The sequence below is a fragment of the Antechinus flavipes genome, chromosome 2 (genome assembly GCF_016432865.1).
Source record: "Antechinus flavipes isolate AdamAnt ecotype Samford, QLD, Australia chromosome 2, AdamAnt_v2, whole genome shotgun sequence".
In the NCBI taxonomy this organism is placed as follows: domain Eukaryota; kingdom Metazoa; phylum Chordata; class Mammalia; order Dasyuromorphia; family Dasyuridae; genus Antechinus; species Antechinus flavipes.
This window is the reverse complement of record NC_067399.1, coordinates 684,583,592-684,602,611: the sequence shown is the minus strand read 5'-3', so window position 1 is coordinate 684,602,611 and position 19,020 is coordinate 684,583,592. Positions and strand designations below refer to the sequence as shown.

The 19,020-nt window shown below is 53.3% G+C and overlaps 1 protein-coding gene across 1 annotated transcript in view; it reads right to left on the bottom strand.

Moving 5' to 3' along the window:
- ADGRA1 (adhesion G protein-coupled receptor A1) overlaps positions 1-19,020 on the bottom strand; it is a 207,620-nt gene that overhangs the window by 41,871 nt on the left and 146,729 nt on the right. Inside the window, exons 14-16 of the mRNA XM_051982798.1 lie at positions 18,181-18,389; positions 7,607-7,734; positions 6,841-6,964 (exon numbers count right to left, since the gene is read on the bottom strand). Coding sequence (XP_051838758.1) covers positions 6,841-6,964; positions 7,607-7,734; positions 18,181-18,389 — 461 coding nt within the window. The remainder of the gene's footprint in view (positions 1-6,840; positions 6,965-7,606; positions 7,735-18,180; positions 18,390-19,020) is intronic.

Sequence of the window (19,020 nt, the reverse complement as noted above, 5' to 3'; positions counted from 1 at the left end):
ATTATGAAAAGAAAGTCAACAGTTTAGAAAAGGAAGCACAAAAACTGACCGAAGAAACCAACTCCTTAAAATATAGGTTTGGCAAAATGGGAAAATATACATTGATGAAAACAATGCCTTACAAGTAGATTTGGCCAAATGGGGAAAAAGTTTCATTGAAAAAAATCAACTCCCTTAAAAGGAGAATTGGCCAAAGAGAAAAGGAGTTTAAAAAGTTAAAGAATCAAACAAAAACAAAAACAAAATTAGGAGAAAGTATACAATACTTCATTGGAAAAACAACCAACGTAGAAAACATGTCCAAGAGAGATAATTTAAGAATTATTGGACTACTGAAAGCCGAACCAGAGGGTCAAATGATCATTGAATCTATTGATCACATCCTGAAAGAGATTCCAAAATGACAATCCCAAGGAATGTTGTTGCTAAATTCCAGAATTATCAGGTCAAGGAGAAAATACTATGATGCTGCAAGCAGCCAGAAAGAAACAATTCAAATATCAAGGAACAACAGTGAGGATTACCTAGGACTTGGCAGTTTCCACATATAATATTCTGGAAGGCAAAGGAGGTTTTTTTTTTTTTTTTTAATACCTTGATTTACAAGAATCAACTACCTAGCAAAACTGAGCATAATCTTTAAGCTGAAAAGATGAACATCAATGAAATAGAGGGTTTTCAATATTTTTGATGAAAAAACCAGAACTGAACAGAAAATATGATCTTTAAATAAAAGATTCAAGAGAAGCATAAAAAACAAACAGGAAAGAAAAAATGTTATTTCAGAGTTAAACTGTTTACTTCTCTGATATGAAGATGATACTTGTAACTCTTAAGAATTGTATCTTTATTGAGGTAATTGGAGGGGATATGGATAGTCAAAGAGTGTGAGTATAAGTTGATTTTGATGTGATGGTTTAAAAGAGAAATTAGGGGTGAAAAAAAGGATTGTACTGGAAGAAGAGGAAAGGGGAGGTAAAATGGTATGAATTACATTGCATGAAGAAGCACAAAAGACATATTACAATAAAAGGAAAGAAGGGAAAGGGATGAGCATTATTTGAACCTTAATCTCATCAGATTTGGCTCAAACAGAGAATAATATACACATTTAATTCATTATAGAAATTTATCTTACCCTTTAGGGAAGTAGGAGGAGAAAAGGAAAAGAAAAGGAGGAGCTAGTAGAAGGAAGAGCAGACTGAGGGATGTGGGGGTCAGAAGCAAAACACTTAAAAGAGGGAAAGGGTGAAAGTAGAAAGAACAGTATAAATAGGAGAAAACAGGATGAAAGTAAACACAGTTAGTAATTATAACTGTGTCAATGGGATAAACTCTCACATAAAACAGAAGTGGATGGCAGAGTTAATTGGAAGTCAGAATCCTACAATATGTTGTTTACAAGAAATACATCTGAAGCAGAGAGATACACACAGAGTAAAGGTAAAAGGCTGGAGCAGAATCTATTATGCTTAAGCTGAAGTGAAAAAAAAAAAAGCAGGTTTTGCAATCTTGACCTCAGACAAAGCAAAAGCAAAAATAAATCTAACTAAAAGAGATAAAAGGAAATTACATTTTACTAAAAGTTACCATAGACAACAAAGTAAAATCAGTACCAAACACATTTGCACCAAGTGGTATAGCATCCAAATTCTTAGAGAAGAAGTTAAGTAACTTGAAGAAAAAGACAGCAAGACTAAACTAATGGGGGATCTTAACCTCCACTGCTCCAAACTAGAGAAATCTAACCACAAAATAAACAAGGCATTAAGGAAGTAAATAAAATTTTAGCTAAGTTAGATATGATATATCTCTGGAAAATATAAAATAGGAATAGTTGGAAATATACCTTTTTCTCAATGGTACATGGCATCTGCATAAAAATTAATTATATAGTGGGATGAAAACCTTCACAATCAAATGCAGAAAGGCGGAAATATTAAATGCATGCTTTTAGATCATGATACAATAAAAATTACATGTAATAAAGGGCTATAGAAAAATGGGCCACAAATTAATTGTAAACTAAATAATATAATCCTAAAGAATGAGTGGATCAAACAACAAATCATAGAACCAATCAAGAATTTCAACCAAGAGAATAACAATAATTAAATTAAGGCAATAATTAGGAGCTATCATCCCCAACTATATGCCAATAAATCAGACAATCTAATTGAAATGGATTAGTATTTGCAAAAATATAAATTTCCCAGATTGAGAAGAGAAAAAATACATAAATAACTTGATTGTAGAAAAAGAAATTGAACAAGCTATAAATGAACTTCCTAAGAAAAAAATTCCAAGGGCTAGATAGATTTACAAGTGAATTCTACCAAATATTTAAAGAACAATTAATTCCAATATTCAGAAAAATAGAAGAAGAAGGAATCCTACCAAATTTCTTTCATGATGCAAATATGGTGCTGATAATTAAATCAGGAAGATCCAAAACAAAGAAAATTATAAACCAATTTCCCCAATAAATATTGATGCAAAAATTCTAAAGAAATTAGCAAAGTGGTTCCAGCAATTTGTTACCAGGATAATACACTATGATCAAGGGGGATTTATACCAGGAATGCAGGGCTGGTTCAATATCAGGAAAATTATCAGCATAATTGACCATATCAATAAGACAACTGACAGAAACCATATTATCTCAATAGATGCCCCCAAAGCATTCTACATGTTCCTATTAAAAACACTAAAAACATAGGAATAAATGGAATTTGCCTTAAAATGACAAGCAGCATCTATCTAAAAATATCAGCAAGCATCACTTGTAATGGGGAGAAGTTAGACACATTCCCAATAAGATCAGAAGTGAAACAAGAATACCCATTGTCACCACTATTATTCGATATTGCACTAGAAATGTTAGTTTTGGCAATAAGAGAAGAAATGGAAATTGAAGGAATTAGAGTACGTAATGAGGAAAACCAACCTATTCCTTTTTGTAGATGATATGATGGCATATTTAGAGAACCCTACAGAATAGACTAAAAAAACTACTTAAAACAATTAATTTTAGCAAAATTGCAAAATATAAAATAAACCCACACAAATCATCAGCATTTCCATGTTACTAATGAAGCCCAGCTCCCAAGAGATAGAAAGAGAAATCCCATTTAAAATAACTGTAGACAGTATGAAATAATTGGGAGTCTATCCGCCAAGACAAACCCAGAAACTATATGAAAACAATTACAAAACACTTTTCACACAAATAAAGTTAGATCTAAACAACTGTAAAAATATCAGTTGCTCATGGGCAGGCTGAATTAGTATAATGATAATGACAATTCTACTTAATTTTCTTATTCAGTACAATACCAATCAAACTGGCAAAATTATTTTATAGAGCTAGAAAAAATGATTACAAAATTCATCTGAAAAGCAGAAAAGGTACAGAATATCAATGGAATTAATGGGGGAAAATTCAAAAGAAGGTGCCCTAGTAGTACCAGATCCAGAGTGGAGGATCAGTGGAATAGGTTTGGTACACAAGTCACAGTAATTAATGGTTATAGTAATCTACTGTTCGATAAACCCCGAGACTCCTGCATTTGAGATGAGAACTCACTATTGACAACTGGAAAATATTATGACAGAAACTGGGCCTAGACCAACACCCACACTCTATACCAACATAAGATCGAAATGGATTCATGATTTAGACAGAAAGGGTGATACTATAAGAAAATTAGGAGATCGAGGAATAGTTTACCTGTCAGATCTTTGGAGACAGGAGGAATTTATGACTAAACAAGAAACAGAGATGGATGATTTTGATTACATTCAATTAAAAAAAATTTCCACAAACAAAACCTGCAGTCAAGTTTAGAAGGAAAACAGAAAGCCGGGAAACCATTTTTATAGTCGGGGTTTCTGATAAAGGTCTCATTTATATAAAGAGAACTGACTCAAATTTATAAGAATACAAGTCATTCCCCAAGTGATACATGGTCAAAGGATATGACCCGACAATTTTCAGATGGCGAAATTAAGGCTGTTTATAGTCATATTAAAAATGCTGAAAATCACTATTAAAGAAATGCAAATTAAAACAACTCAGAAATACCACGTCACACCTCTCAGACTGGCTGAAATGACAGAAGATAATGACTAATGTTGGAGATGTGGGAAAACCGGGACACTGACACATTGTCGGTGGAAATGATCCAGGTGTTCTGAAGGAAATTTGGAACTTTGCTTACAGGGCCATCAAACAGCATCCCCTTTGCCCAACAGTGTCACTTCTGGGCTCATCTCCCAAAGAGATTTTAAAGAAGGGAAAGGGACCTGTATGTGCACGAACGCTTGTGGCCGCCCTGTTTGTAGTGGCTAGAAATGGAAACTGAGTGGATGCCCATCAGTGGGGACTGGTTGAATAAGTTATGGTACAGGAATGTTACAGAATATTATTGTTCTGTAAGAAACGACCAGCAGGAGGATTTCAGAAAAGCTGGAGAGACTTACACGAGCTGATGCTGAGGGAAGGGAGCAGAACCGGGAGATCACTGTATACAGCAACAGGACTATGGGATGACCCACCAGGACAGATTCAGCTCTTCTCAGGCCAGTCCCAGCAGACGGGGACTGGAAAAGGCCGTATGCAGCACAGAAGGAGTCGCGGAGACACCCGCACTCTGACTTAGGCTATTTTCGCCTTTTGCTATTTCCTTTCTCCCGGTTTTTTGCTTTGGTTTCTCTCTCCCACATCACTAACATGGAAGTCCACAGATAACCTCCATCAGTTTGCTTGTTGTCTTGGGGACCGGGAGGGAAAAACTGGACCTCAGACTCTTACGAAGTCAGGGCTGAAAACTCTTTACATGAAAAACAAAATACTTTTGAGTGAGGAAAAAGAAAGAAATCTAGCGGGCAAACCCCAAGGTAGCAAGGCAGGAAGGGAGGACGGAAGGAAAATACAAGAGATGAAGGGGAGGAAAAAGAGAGAGAAAGTGGCCAAGAAAGAAAGAGGGGGAAGGGAGGTGGGAAGCTCGGCTGCAGCTCCCACCCCAGAGGCTGTTGTCGGCCCTTCCTCCTCAGAGCCTGACATCAGGGAGGGAGTCTAGGCACCGACATCCTTGGGCGGTCAGCCTGGGAGGGGGGATCTGAACTCGGGTCCTCTGACCTGGGCGCCTGCACTGGTGGGTGGTGCTCCTGGGGCTTAGTCTCTGAGGCTGCAGGAGGGAGGGCGGTCCAAGCTGACCTAGGAGGGGATGTCCACAAGCCAGTGGGGAGGCGGGGGAGGACACGCTGTGGGGTCCTTCTGGGGGGCAGTGGCCCCTCATGTCTCTGGGCAGCACGGAGGCCCAGGCAGAGCATGGCTGGGGCTGGCTCAGAGCTTGGGCCCCCGCGGGCTAGCTTTGGGGGGCTCTGGGCAGAAGGCAAACCAAGGCTCCCCCCAGAGAGTGCTGATGATGACCATCTGGTGATGTTTATTGTGTCCCCTAATAGTTGTAATTAGCCCTCTGTTGCCATAACAACTGTCTGGCCCCTTCCGTCATCTGTGTCAGCTTCCTGGGAGCTGGAGATCAGCGAGAGGTTGATGGGGTGGGAAGGGCAGCCCTCCAAGGAAGGGCAGGGGTGAGTGCTCGGCCGGAGAGCCAAGGTGGGGAGGCCCACGGGAGGGGCCAAGGGGACTTGTGCCCCCCCCCCCAGCAGTCCTGAGGCCGGGAAGAGCCAGGGGAGCCCAGAGACCCCCCAGAAAGCACTTCCTACTAGAGCTTCTTTGACCTCTGCCCTCTGCATCCCCAAAGGGTGCAGCTCATTTTCCACTGCCCAAGACCCTTCCCCTTTCTGTCAGTCTCAGGGAGCCCGCGGAGCTCTCCCAGGGGTGCCGGAGTCCAGCCCCCCCCCAGAGTTCTCCCAAGGGGGCCGGAGTCCAGCCCCCCCTCCCTCCCCAGGCAGAGTTCTCCCAGGGTGGGCCGGGGTCCAGCTCCCCCCCACCCCGGCCCTCCTCCAGCCCCCCAACCTAGCGTCATGGGCAGAGCTCCGTCTCCCCGGGGCTCCATGAGCTGCCAAGCTGGCAGTTTCCTGGCATGGCAGATAAAAAGCCAACGGCCCATTTTACTGCTTCCTGGGGCCCAGGCGGCCGCCTCCTTCCCGGGGAATCCCCGTGTTTCTGTTTTAGACATGACGAGGTCCTTAACGGACAACCCGGCCCATTTACAGACCCAGTGTGCTGGGGCTCCTCGAATCCCCATTTTATAGATGAGGAAACCGAGGCAACCAGCAAAGTGGCTAATCCAGCTGGGAAACATGTGTGTGTGGGGGGGTGAGATTTGAACTCAGGACCTCCTGCCTCTAGGTCTGGTGCTCCAGCCACTGCACCACACAGCCGCCTCCATGACTAAAAAGCACCGGGCAGAGCCCTAGGCCGGGGCCTCTCGCCAGCTCCGAGCCAGCCTCCACCCCGAGAGTGGCCCTGCAGCCCCGAGGAGGGGCCGGGATGTGGGCTGGCCCAGGGCAAGGATGGTTAATGCCCGCAGACCCCCCACCCCCATACCCTGAGCTCCTTCTACCCCCTCCCCCCTTCCGGCTTCCCGCCCCGTCCCCATCGTTCTGGCTCTGCTGTCCCTACCCCCCCTCCCCCCACGGTGCCGGGCCGGCTTCTCCTCTGCAGCCTCTGGAACCGCCCTGTTCTCTCTGCCCCTCCCCCAGGGCAGACCCTCTCCCCCGCAGTGGCTGCTGGGGGAGGGGTCGGTCCGGAGCCTCACCCGGGGGCCAGAGCAGAGCTCCCTGCAGAGCCCTGGAGACGCGGGGAAGGGGGGGACACGGACACAGCCCCGCCCCCGTCCCAGGGAAAGCGGAGAGGACGCAGGTACTTACGGCCTGGCAGACGATCGGGTACTGGGTGCGATTGATGCCCCCCGCGAAGACCGCAAAGGTGAGGGCCGTGTGGAAGGAGAAGTTGAGGAGCATGTGCCAGCCCTTGCGACTGATGCGGATGGTGCTGTGGGGGCGAGAGGACGAGTGGTCAGGACCCCCCAAGGACCCCCGCCTCAGTTTCCTCAGTTGTAAAAACGGCACTCCCACCTCCCAGTGTGGGGAGGGTCAGACAGGTGAGTATCTAACGTCTCCGCCACCGGTCCTTAGGTGGGCACACGGTGGGTACCGGAGAAATGGGCGCTCCCCCCACTGGGTCCGGCACAGAACCGGAACTCCAGCAACGGAGCCTTCCTTCCCTCTCTCGGGTACTGATATCAACCAGGCCGGGGGTGAGAGGGGGTCATCCAAGAGCGTGGTCAAAAGGGGAAAATATCAGGTATGGGACTCTTCACTTTGCAGGTAGAGAAACTGAGACAGCCAAGAGAAAGGGGTCACGCTGCCAGACTCAGAATGACTACCCCAGCCTGGCAACCCCCCTCCCCCAGCCTGGCAGCCCCCTCCCTCTCTCCCTCCCTGCCAGCCCCTCCCCCAGCCTGGCAGCCCCCTCCCTCCCTGCCAGCCCCTCCCCCAGCCTGGCAGCCCCCTCCCTCCCTCTCCCCCTCCACACATGGAAAGGAGGGGCGCTTCCGCAAGCGCACAACGCCAACAGCTGCGCCCCGCGAGCCCAGAGGCCGGACCGGGACCACTGCGCCGGGTGCCATCTTACCTGTGGTGCACGATGTAGGTGAGGATGGAGGCGAAGAGGCACAGGAGCATGACGGCGGTGCAGGCGTACACCACGGGGTGCAGGAACTCCCCTGGGGCCTCGGGCAGGGAAAGGACCGTCTTCAAATCCTGGGGCGAAGAGAGGCCGCCTGAGGGCGCGCGCGGGCGGGGCTGCCCCTCCCCCTCGCCTCTCCCCTCCCCATCCCCCCTCCTCAAGCCCTGCCCACGCAGGCCGGAGTCAGACAGCGGTGGAGGGGGAGGGGAGCAGCGGCCAGCGAGGCCCGAGGGGCAGCCCCGGGAGAAGCGGCCGCGCGGAGGAGGCTGCAGGGCTCCGGCCTGGGGGGGGGGGGAGGGGGTGTGAGGGGGGGGGGGGAAGTGAGGGTGGGGGGGAGCTCCTCAACCCCCGGATTTCTAGGCCGTAGGATCATCCCCGCTAGCACTTATATGGCTCTGAGGCTGCTCTTGATCCCCCAGCAGCCTGAGGCGCCAGGTGCGGCCTGTTAGTTACCGCCTCCGTTTCACAGGTGAGGGAGATGAGGGGAGGGAGGCTCTGGGATTTACCCAGAGCCCGCGGCTGGATTTGAACCCGGGACTTCCCGACTCCAGGCTCAGTGCTGTGCCCCCTGCACTGCCCGGCCACCTCTAGGTGGGGCCGCCATCCCGGGCAGCCGCCGGTCCTCCCCGGGCTCCAGAACTGCCCTCGGGCCTGTGGGGACAGAGCTGGAGCCCCTGCCGCCTTCTCCCTGTCCATTTCCCAGCTCTCCCGGAGCTTTCCTTCTCTGCCCGAGTCCCCCCCAGCCCCGCCCTCTCCCCTTTAGGCCAAGGTCCTGGACTCCCACTTTGCTGAGAAAACCGAAGCTTTGGGCGGAACCCCCATTTCTTCCCCGTCCTCACTCGTGGCCTCCTCTCCTCCAGGGGGAGCTTTTCCCCTTGTAGAAGCCCCCCCCCCCCCCTCCACCGTGGGCCTCTGGTCCCTCCTGGGCCACGCTCCTTTTCTTTCCTGGGCCCTTCCCTCCTGCCTGGCCCAGGCCCGAGCCGCCCCCTCCTTACAGCCTTTCCCGCCCGCCCCACCGCTCACTGTCCTCCCTTCCTCCGCCCTTGCGGGCAAACTCCCAGAAGAAAAACTGTCCTTGTTGCCCGTTTCTTCTGCTCTCACTTCTTACCGCGGCCTCTGACCTGTCACTCACTAGAACCGGCCCCCAGAGACACCAGCGAGAATTAGTCCCTCGGCCTCGGCTCCTTCCTCCCTGACTTTGCTGTAAGGGCCCGGGCCAGGGCCGCCGTCTCTGCCGCGGTCACGGGCGCCATTCCTGCCCGCAAGCCGAGGGGGCGCCGGGGGAACAGCCCGAGAGGACTGAGCTCCGGCAGCAGGGCCCAAGCGGCCCAAAGTCCCGGAGCCTGGCCCGGCAGAGGGCAGCCTCCCGCCCCATGGGTCGGTCCCCAGGGAGGAGGCTCGGGGATGTCCCCCGCCGGGCTTCGTCAGACCCCTGGGCGATGCTCAGGCTGACAGCTGTCCCGGGCCCAGGACGTCTGAGGGGCCGCCCGAGAGCTGGCTGTGCTTTGGACAGGGAAAGGACGCTGGCTGGGCAAACGAATTCCCGATTCCCGCCCTCCTGGTTTTTCCATGGAACTGTGAACTAGGATGGCTGCTGAAAGGGAGTGTTCCGAGGTGGGAGACGCCCCCAGGGTTCGTTCTCTCGGCACCATGGCCCCCGCCATGGCGGGACAAGGAGGAGCCGTGAGCACCACAGACAGCCATGATCCCGTGAAGCCCGCGACCCCAGGAAGACGCAGCCAGTTCCACAGGGTTGGGAGTACAAAAGGTTCTGGAGGGGTTTTAGGATCGTCCCCTGTAGACTGTAAAGCCAAGGGCAGCACTGGACCTGGAGGGCGAGCACAGGGCCGGGCGCAGCAATGATTCTTCTAGGCCCGTGACTCCCTCGGCTGTGGCAGAGCCTCCTAGGAGGCTCTCGGTGGGCACGGGCTGAAAGTCCAAAATTAGCCCGAGCCTCGGGGCCGGAGCCTCCAGCTGGCCTGGGCCCTTCGGACCCGCTAGTGATGCCTTAGAGATACTCTGAGACCTCCACAAGCTCCTGGGGAGAGCGGAGGCGGGGCCCGGGGCCCAGCGGTGTCTGAATAACAGAGAGAATGGGAGGGGACGTGGGGAGGGGACGGGAGGGGACGGGAAGGGACGCAGGGAGGGAAAGGTTTTCATTCTCATCCTCCCCGTGCCCACCCTCAGAAACCAGGCAGAAGCGGTCGCCCCGGTGCCCTGAGAGCTGGGGGAAGCAGCCGCCGCAGCCCGGTCGGCACCTCTGGGGGTGCTGGACAGGCCCTGTTGGGCTCACATGGTGCTTTTCTCCAGGAGCCGGGCAGAGGCAGAGCAGCAGGGGCATGGTGGTAACATTTAACAACCAGCTCTCCAGGAAAAGATGGTCACACCCTTTTAAGCTCAATTTGTGTGATTAACATTTTCTCCACCACTTTATCAAACATTGGATTCCACCCCGTTCCCAGTGGCTGTTAACTTCCCAGCGTAATGCTCGCCCTGAGAGCCTGCCAGCTGATCTGGGGGCCCCTGGGAGCGGCTGCAGGACAGCCCTGTGGATGGGACAGAAATACTCATGTCCCAAGTTTTAGGGAAAAGCCATTTAGGGAAAATGGCTGCTGGGCCATTTTCTCCTGGCCAGGGTGGGGGCGAGCCAGGATCCCGCTCAGTGCCCTCTGCCTCCCCTCCCCCAGTCTACGTGACCCTGTGGAGACTCAGAAAGTAGTCAGTTGGAATGGGGGGGGGAGCTCTTGTGGGGTGACGGGGCCTTTGCTGGGAAGGACGCAGTAGTTTGGGGAATTGGAGGCCGGGGCCGCTCTGCCAAGTCTCTCTTCCTGTTACAAAGACTGGCTCGAGGTCACATGGAATTGTGAGCTCAGATGGCCGCTGGAAGGGCCTGCCCGGCTTTCAGAGGGTGGGGAATGGCCCGGGCTTTCCACCCAGGAAGGGCGACTGACGGGCGCTCGGGGCCTCTCGCTTCGTCCCCGGGAGCAGGCCAGGGCTATGGACATTAATGAGGAGGAGCCAACATGGAGGCCGGCCCTGTCAGGGAGACCCGAGGATGCAGGTGGCCTCATCTTCTCCTCACAAAACAGACGGGGCGCCGGCCCCAGGCCCCCTCCCCGTCTCCCCCATGAACGCTGGGGCCGGGCCGAACTCGGGCAGCATCGAGCGTGTGCGCACAGACGTACGGACAGCGGGAAACACGGCTGCTCGGGGCGTGTTAATTAACCCATTTATAACTATTTGCACATGACACAACTTGGCTCTGCTCTGGAGATGAGCTCGCTCTGAATTCTCCACTTGACTGAAAAATGACATTTCCAGGAGGAGGTTGGGGACGGTGACTAATAGACTTTAAGCACCATCATGGCCCTCTGCCTCCATGGAGGTACTTTCTCTCTCTGTCTCTGTGGCTGTCTCTCTTGTCTCCCTCTCTCTCTGTCTCTTTCTCTCTTGTCTCTGTCTCTCTCTTCTCTTCTCTTCTCTTCTCTTCTCTTCTCTTCTCTTCTCTTCTCTTCTCTCTCTCTCTGTGTCTCTGTCTCTGCTCTCTCAATCTCTCTGTTTCTCTCTGTCTCTGTGTGTCTCTGTCCCTGTTTTTCTCTCTCTCCTTCCTCTCTGTCTTCCTGCCTATCTGTCTCTCCTTCCTGTCTGTCTGTCTGTCTCTCTCTGTCTCTATGTGTCTCTGTCTCTGTTTTTCTCTCTTTCTCCTTCCTCTCTGTCTGTCTTTCCTTCCTGTCTGTCTGTCTGTCTCTTTCTCTGTCTCTATGTGTATCTGTCTCTGTTTTTCTCTCTCTCCTTCCTCTCTGTCTCTCTGTGTCTCTGTTTTTCTCTCTCTCTCCTTCCTCTCTGTCTGTCTTTCCTTCCTTCCTGTCTGTCTCTCTGTCTGTCTCTTTCTCTGTCTCTATGTGTATCTGTCTCTGTTTTTCTCTCTCTCCTTCCTCTCTGTCTCTCTGTCTCTATGTGTCTCTGTTTTTCTCTCTCTCTCCTTCCTCTCTGTCTGTCTTTCCTTCCTTCCTGTCTGTCTCTCTGTCTGTCTCTTTCTCTGTCTCTATGTGTATGTCTCTGTTTTTCTCTCTCTCCTTCCTCTCTGTCTGTCTCTCTGTCTCTATGTGCCTCTGTTTTTCTCTCTCTCTCCTTCCTCTCCGTCTTTCCTTCCTGTCTCTCTCTCTGTCTCTCTGTCTCTGCTTCTGTCTCTTTTTCTCTCTCACACACACAGTTTCTTGGTGCTGTGAAAAGAAACTGATTTGGGGACTAAATACCAGAGGGAAGACCAGTAGATTGCCAGGAGCTCAGCCTGGCCTCCCACCACGGGCTGCCCCTTCTGCAGAGGCTGTTTGCAGAAAATCTCTTCAATGTGTTTTCCACTAGATAGATTTCAAATCCAACAAGAAAGGTTAAAGCCAAGAAGTAGAGCACCTTGGACAGCTCCCCCTCCCCCCAGCTGAAACTCCAGGAAGGCAGCGCACTAACTCGCATTTGCTCACAGATGCATTTTAATCAGCCATGACATGAAGGCCCAACTCTGGGCCAAAGGCTTTGGAAAGGGCTGCTCAGGACCTGGTGAAAAAGCTGCTGCTCTGGGGGCTCTAAGGCCGCTGCCGAGTAGGCCCCGGGCAGATTCGAGGAAGGTGCCCGAGCCAACAGGCCGTCCAGGGCCGAGGAGCCCAACAGTCTTTGGGACCAGGCACTGGGGTGCAAATCCACATCGGGCAACGTCTGTGCAAGAGCTGTCTCATTGGCCTAATGGGAACAGACTGGAGGGGGTGGGAGGGAGGGGGGACAGGGAACCAGAGCCCCTCAAGGTGCTTGAGGACAAGTTGGCAAAGAAGAGGCAGGATGCTCCCCTCCCCTCTTTGTGCCCTAAGATGAGACTGCAGGGATGTTACTGGCACAGTCAAACATCCATTTTACAGTTCTGCTGATTTCATTAGAGATCTGTGATAAATTTCCCCTCTCTGCTTTTTTAATGATAATTAATTCTTATTGATCTGTCAACCTCTCCTGGAAGTATTCCCTGGGGACAAGAAGAAAGAAAGAGAGGCATTATTCCTTCTCAGACTCCCAAATCTTTGCACTGTGCCTGGCATTTAGAGACACAGGGAGAGCTTTTGCTTAGACTACGGAGGCAATGACCCCTCCGTCCTCTGTCCTGGATACCCCTTTAGAGAACCGGGTCCGGCTCTGGGTGCAGCACTGGATGAAGGACATTAATGAGCTGGATGAGGTTTAGAAGACGGAGTGGAGGAAGCCATGTCGTGGAAGATTTACTGAAGTGACTAGGAACAGCTAATCCATAGAAGAGAAGACTCGGGGGGTGAGAGTGGAGAATGTAAGGCTGTCACTAAATATTTAAAGGCTGCCTTGTGGAGGAAGGGTTCAGATATTTCTGCGTAGCTCTGAGGAAAGAATCAGGAGAATTGGGGGAGGAGAGAAACTGCCGAGAGGCTGATTGAGGCAAGATGACCCAAGTTTCCCAACGGAGCTGCCCCAGAGTGGACGGTGCTGCTCCAGGAGGCAGCTTCCTTGGAGGTTTCCCGGCAGATCTTGGGACATTGCTTTGGTGTAGGGCTGTTGGGGCTCTTTCCAGTTCTAATACTTGGAGAATCGTCTGGCTGGGTTTTAGGAAGACTGCCAAGCCACACAGATGCAGAGGATAACCAATCATTGACCAGAGAAGCCCAGACCAGACAGTGGACACTCTCTGGAGGACTTCATGGATAATCAACCCTTTCGATTATCCAGAAATATGGAGAGAAGAAATCTATTTTAGAAACTCCTGGTCATGCTGCCATCACCTCTCTGAAGTGAAACACAGACCCCACCCCCCAGCTCGTTTCCATCCCAGCCAATTCAAATAACATTGACAAAATGCTTCCTCAGTCAATGTGATCGTGGCCCCGCAAGCTTTTAAAATGGACGTAAAGTCTAGAATGTGATAGAACTCAAATGTCGTGTTGAATAACCAGTTTGAAGTAGATTCCAAGACAACCCTTCTATATTCCTCCATCCTCACCTGCTCAGGCTCCAGAGACACATTCGGATTGGAAAGGATCATAGACCTGTATGATCTAGATCTAGATCACTAGAACCCATCCCTCCATTGTGGAGATGAAGAAACTGAGACCTAGAGAGGACTTGCTCAAGATTACAGGGATGAGTGTAACAAAGATAGAACTAAATCAAGCATCCTACCAGCTATTTTTTGTAACAGTCAAAATGCCTATGATCAAGATCAAGTTTTGCCCGAGAAAGGAATTGCTCAATAGATCAGTGGCTAAGAGCTGAATCGGCTGTGATCTTAGTCTATTGTTCTGGTCTCCAGAATCAGTGACAGAAAAGGAGAGGCCTCTGAGCCGCAGGAATTAGCTCCTTTTCCAAAGATACAATTAACTTCATTACAGGCAACGTTTGGGAAAAGCCAACTTTATTTCCTGAGAGAAGGCAGAAAAAGAAAAAGCAGCTTCCAGGAAAGAAGGGGGGGTGGGTGGCGTGTGACAATGACAGATTTTTTCCTAACATATTCAAAGATGAAAAGACCCATCCCAAGTTCCACTCAGGATCCCAAGTCTGCCATTTTGTCCTAGGTATAAAGAACGATGGAAACTCTATTGTTTGTGGTAACGAGCATTTCAGTTCTCGATTGATACCAAGACTACCTTTGCCAAGCCAGACCTTCTCTGCCTTTGTTTCTTAACAACCAAGGGCCAAAACAGCCTGGCTGCTCCTCTGAGGTTTCCTGACAGAAGGGGCATTGAGCAAGTGGGCTGGATCGGCAGCAGCCATACACTTTTGTGGCTGTATCATCTAGCAAAAACTTGAAGAGGAGGAAGGTGAGGGAGGCAGAAAAGTGGGGAAAGGGCCAGCCAGGCTTCTAGGAAAGACACTTTGAACCTAGCTCCTCTTGACTCAGGGGAATACTGGCAAGGCTGGCCCCATGGACGCTGGAAACTCTTCCCTGAATCACTCTTCCACAAGTGGGAAGGCCCGTGGCCAATAAAACACTAAGAAACGGGAGGGGGGTGCAGCCAACCACAGTCACTCTGATGACTGACAGATGGAGCCCACAGATGCTCCCTCTGGAGCCTCCAATGACCAACAGCATTTGTGTAGGGCAACAAGTCTCGCTGATAGCTGCTGAAGGCCCAAGTGCTTCCCTTCTTCTCTGCTCCTGACTTCCCCGATGTCAAAACCATTATTGCAGCCATTCCCTCCAGCATCTGGAACATCTGACCACCAGTGTGGCCTTGCTATCCTGCCCCTAACGCTGCCCCCTTTCTCCCCTTGGAGAGCTCCTTCTGGGGAGGAACCCCCCATTAGTCCGTCTTCATCCCCTCGCCTGACTTCCCAGGTTTCAAAACCATGCCCGGTACTGGGACCTTATTCCCAATCCTCACCTCTTTCTTCTTGCTAATATTTTCATTTAATTTAGGGAGCTGGGTGGTGCGGTGGAGAGAGTACTAGACTCAAACTGAGCTCAAATCCAGCCCGACACTTACTGGCTGTATGACCCTGGACATGTCACTGTCTGCCTCAGGTTCTGGAGAAGGAAATCGTAAACCACCGGTATCTCTGCCAAGAAAACTCCAAATGGAGCCACAAAGAGTCAGAAATGGCCAAAAGTATTTGAATCTATCTCTACTGGGGCCTGTTACACAGTAAGCTCCTGGCGAACGTTTGCCTCCTTCTGGAGAGGGCAGGGGGCATGGGCTGATCTGATCCGTGTCACGGATGGGCTTGGGAAGCGCTGCCTGGGACAGCAGCCAGACTAGCACCATGACACGCACCTCAGCCTGAGCTATCAAATTGACTTCATTCCAGAATTATTCTTTTAATGATGACTGCACCAAGTCAAAACCAAACACCACAGTAGTCCCAGGAATACTCTCTGTGATCTCATTAGTTTCCAGGCAATCTTTATTTACTAATATCATTTGAACCTAATTTTCTGGGGCTAGACTCAAAGGCTAACTATAGCCTCCTGTAGAGACTGACCTCGAAGACCCTCGTGGAAGTTTAGATGGCCATGGGGAAGCTTGGATCCCACCCGGCACTTCTTGGGGTCTGCTCGGGGCTCGCTTTGTGTCCAGCTCCAAGTGACCTTCTGCCTACGGGAGGTCAATCAGGCAAATGTCCTTATGCTCATAGTGAAGGCACAGACTCCGAAAGGAGCCACGCTTTCTTCCAGCTCTCTCCTTAAATTAATAAGCAAACCCATTTCTTTTGAAAACGCTTTCAGGTTTGGGGGTCCATTCTCGCAGCTAAACCACGGACTCCTCTCCATGGCTGGCCCCTAACCCCGTCTCCATCCTCGGTCTCTTACTGCCTTCACACTCTCCAGCTCCCTGGGAGACACTTCCAGCTGGGTGCCCCACAAGGGCCTGAAACCCAGCGTATCCCGATCCGAACCCCTCCTTCATGATACCCCCGGCCCAGTTTACCCATAATTCTCAGCATTTCCGATTCTAGTCAAGGGCACCAGTCCTTCCCATCACCAGAGTTCCCAATTCTGCCTTCCTTCCTCGCGGCCCATTGAGCCAGCACATGGCCCAGGCTGTCTGCCCACCGTCCCTCCGTCTGCACGGCACTTCCCGGGTCTGCCCCCTCCCCCCGTGTCACCCCCATCCATGCCCCTGCCTGCAGCCCCTTAGGGTTCTCCGGGAAGCTGACACGGGATTCTGCCACAGTGCAGATGTGAGCCCGTCATGCCCCATTGGTAAGTGACGGCGGCTCCCTCTTGTCTCAGTGTGAGACACACTACGGCCGGGCAGGGCAGTGGGTAGGGGGAGGGCTCATCTGGCCCCAGATACCGACCCCTTTGCTTCTACCTCCGTTTCCTCCTCTGTAAGGTGGAGGGAGCAAGCGCACCCAGGTCTGCGAGGGTCAAATGCAAGCCCTTAGCCCGTTGCCTGGCCCGCACGGTCATAGCAAAGTCGGCTACGATCATCACGGTAGCATCAGCCTCCTCCTGTAGCTCCAGTTCTCCCACAATCCTTGTCTCCCACCTCCATGCCTTTGCCCACTCTGCTCTCTGTGCCTGGAATGCACTCCCTCGCCCCCGGGCCTTCCAGCATCCCGTCTCCTGCCAAGGGAGCCCGAAGCCCCAGCATTCACGTGTGCTCCACCTCCAAAGGCAGAGGGGGCCTCTCAACTGTAGGTTCAAGGAGCGAACCCTCGAAGGACCAGAACTCTCATTTTCAAAGAAATAGTCAAGTTCTGCCCTAAGGCCGGAACCAGTCCAAGCCAGGCCTGTTGGGTATGGGCCAGGGCAACCAGGGCTTGGTTTATAGAACTGGAGGTGCACCCCCCCAGGGGAAAGGGAAAGGGGAGCAGGAAGGTCAGCCCCGGGGGGAGGAGAAGCCCAGGCAGGGGGCTGCCCTTCCTCTGGGCCCTGGAGCCAAGGGGCTCCCTTTCTGGACAGAAGGAAGCTCTGAGGGAGCCAGGGGAGCCCTGCCCCCATCAGGGAGGCCATGGGGCCCATACCCCCCTAGAGCCCGACGGCATTCCGAGCACACCCAGCCCCACACTCCTCTAGCACGTGGGGACCCCCCAGCTCCTGGTTGTACCCCAACACCCACCAGTACGAGGCCTTCCTGGGGTCTGCCCGGCTCTGCAAGGCAAAGGGCTGCCTCCCCTCCCCCCACCCTGGGAGTGAGCCTGCAGGACTGCTGGGGGGCCCAGCTCTGCACCCCCAAGTCCCCAGCTGTCCTCTGGGTTCTGAGACTGGCAGAGGAGGCCGGGACAGCAGCCTCCTCCCCCCTCCGCTTTCTCAAGCCTTCTTGCTGAATTCTGGGAACTCCGAGGAAGCCTGCAAAGGGGTCACTTGCGGAGGTGAGGCTGAGACTGGAGGGGGAGGGGGTCGGGAAAGCGGGGAGGGGCGTCTCCGGGATGGAGCCGGGCCGCAGCCCGACGTGGGTGTGCCGGCAAGCCCGGCTCCCCTCCCCCACCTCCCAGGAAACCTCTGCCCGAGGAGGCTCTCGGGGCAGGGCCCTTGGCCTTGGTGCTAGACCTCGAGTGAACCCCGGGCCAGGAAGCCGGGGAGGGAGGGCGCGGAGGAGGCCGGAGGCAGCTCGCCGCAGGCCAGGCAGGCTAGTCCGAGCCCACGGGCTGCTCCTCTCCCGCTCGGCGGGCAAATGATTCACCATTGCAGCACGCCCGAGACTAATTAGTATGATCCTCACAGAGCGGGAGCCGGGCACCGAGTGGCCGGCGCTGGAAAGGACGCGGGCCACAAAGCGGGTCCGGGCGGGCCGCCGCCGCCTCTGGGAGCCGGCCCGGGGGGCGGGGTGGGGGGAGAGGGGAAAGGGGCGGGGAGGAGCGCGAGGCGTTAGCCTTCCGGCACAAATTGCAGACAGCTGCCGGAGACCCCTGGGGGAGCCGCCGGGCCGCCCTGCCAGCTGGGCCCGGGCCTCGGCCCCGCCGCAGCCTCCCCTGGCGGGGGCCCCAGCCCAGGGGCGGCTCAGCCCCCTCCCCGACCGCCCGAGGGCAGCGCGGGCATTTCTGCCAAGTCATAGACAGACACTCACCATGAGCACTGCGAAGTGGCCCCAGTGCGGGCACTGGAGGGTGAGGAGGTCTCCCGCCGAGCCCACTAGGTCGCACCTGTCTCCCCGCCAGCCTCCATGTCCGGAGAGAAGGTCAAAATCCCAAGCGGCTGCCACGGGGGCCAGCCCCGGCGCCCAGGGCCTCAGACCGACGATGACTGGAGCGCTCAGGTTGCTGAGGCTGCACCCATCTGCAAGGCAGGCAGGCGGGGTGGGATCAGAGACCGCCGAGCCACAGGGGTCCCGACCCGGCCCGCCTGCCCCGGCCCCCTCCCCCCGCCAGTTCGGGGCAGCCCCCCACTGGGAAGCTGGATGTTTTTGCTGGCTTTTGCTGCCCAGAGGCCTGCTGGGGGCAGGGAGCCGGTCCCCCAGTGACCCAGGGAGAGGTCCCCCCCCCGTGTCCCAGGAAGCCGGCCCCCCGTGACCCAGTGCCAGGTAGGGCGCCTCATCTTCGGCCCGTGGGGGGGGGGGAGGCTCCCCTCCCACCTCCCTCAGCTTTGCTCCGGATACCAAAGCAAAGCGCTCCCTGCCTCTCAGAGGGGTCACTGGCGGCTGGGCGGGGAAATGGGCCCCTAGTGCCAGCCCCTGGCATTCTGGCCGGGTTCCGAAGCCCGAGGCACAGCTAATGCAAGGCACCCCGGAACTTCCGGGGAGAGGCTCGCGGGCCAGAGCGGCGGCTGCCTCCTCACAAGCAGCAACAAGTTTGGAGCGGGGCGTTCGAGGCCTCGCTCCCGGATCCCGAGGGGCCGGGCGGGAGGTCCCGGGCTCCGGGTCCCTCTCTGGGCGCGGGCCGCCTAGGCTCAGCCCGGTGGCCGGCAGACC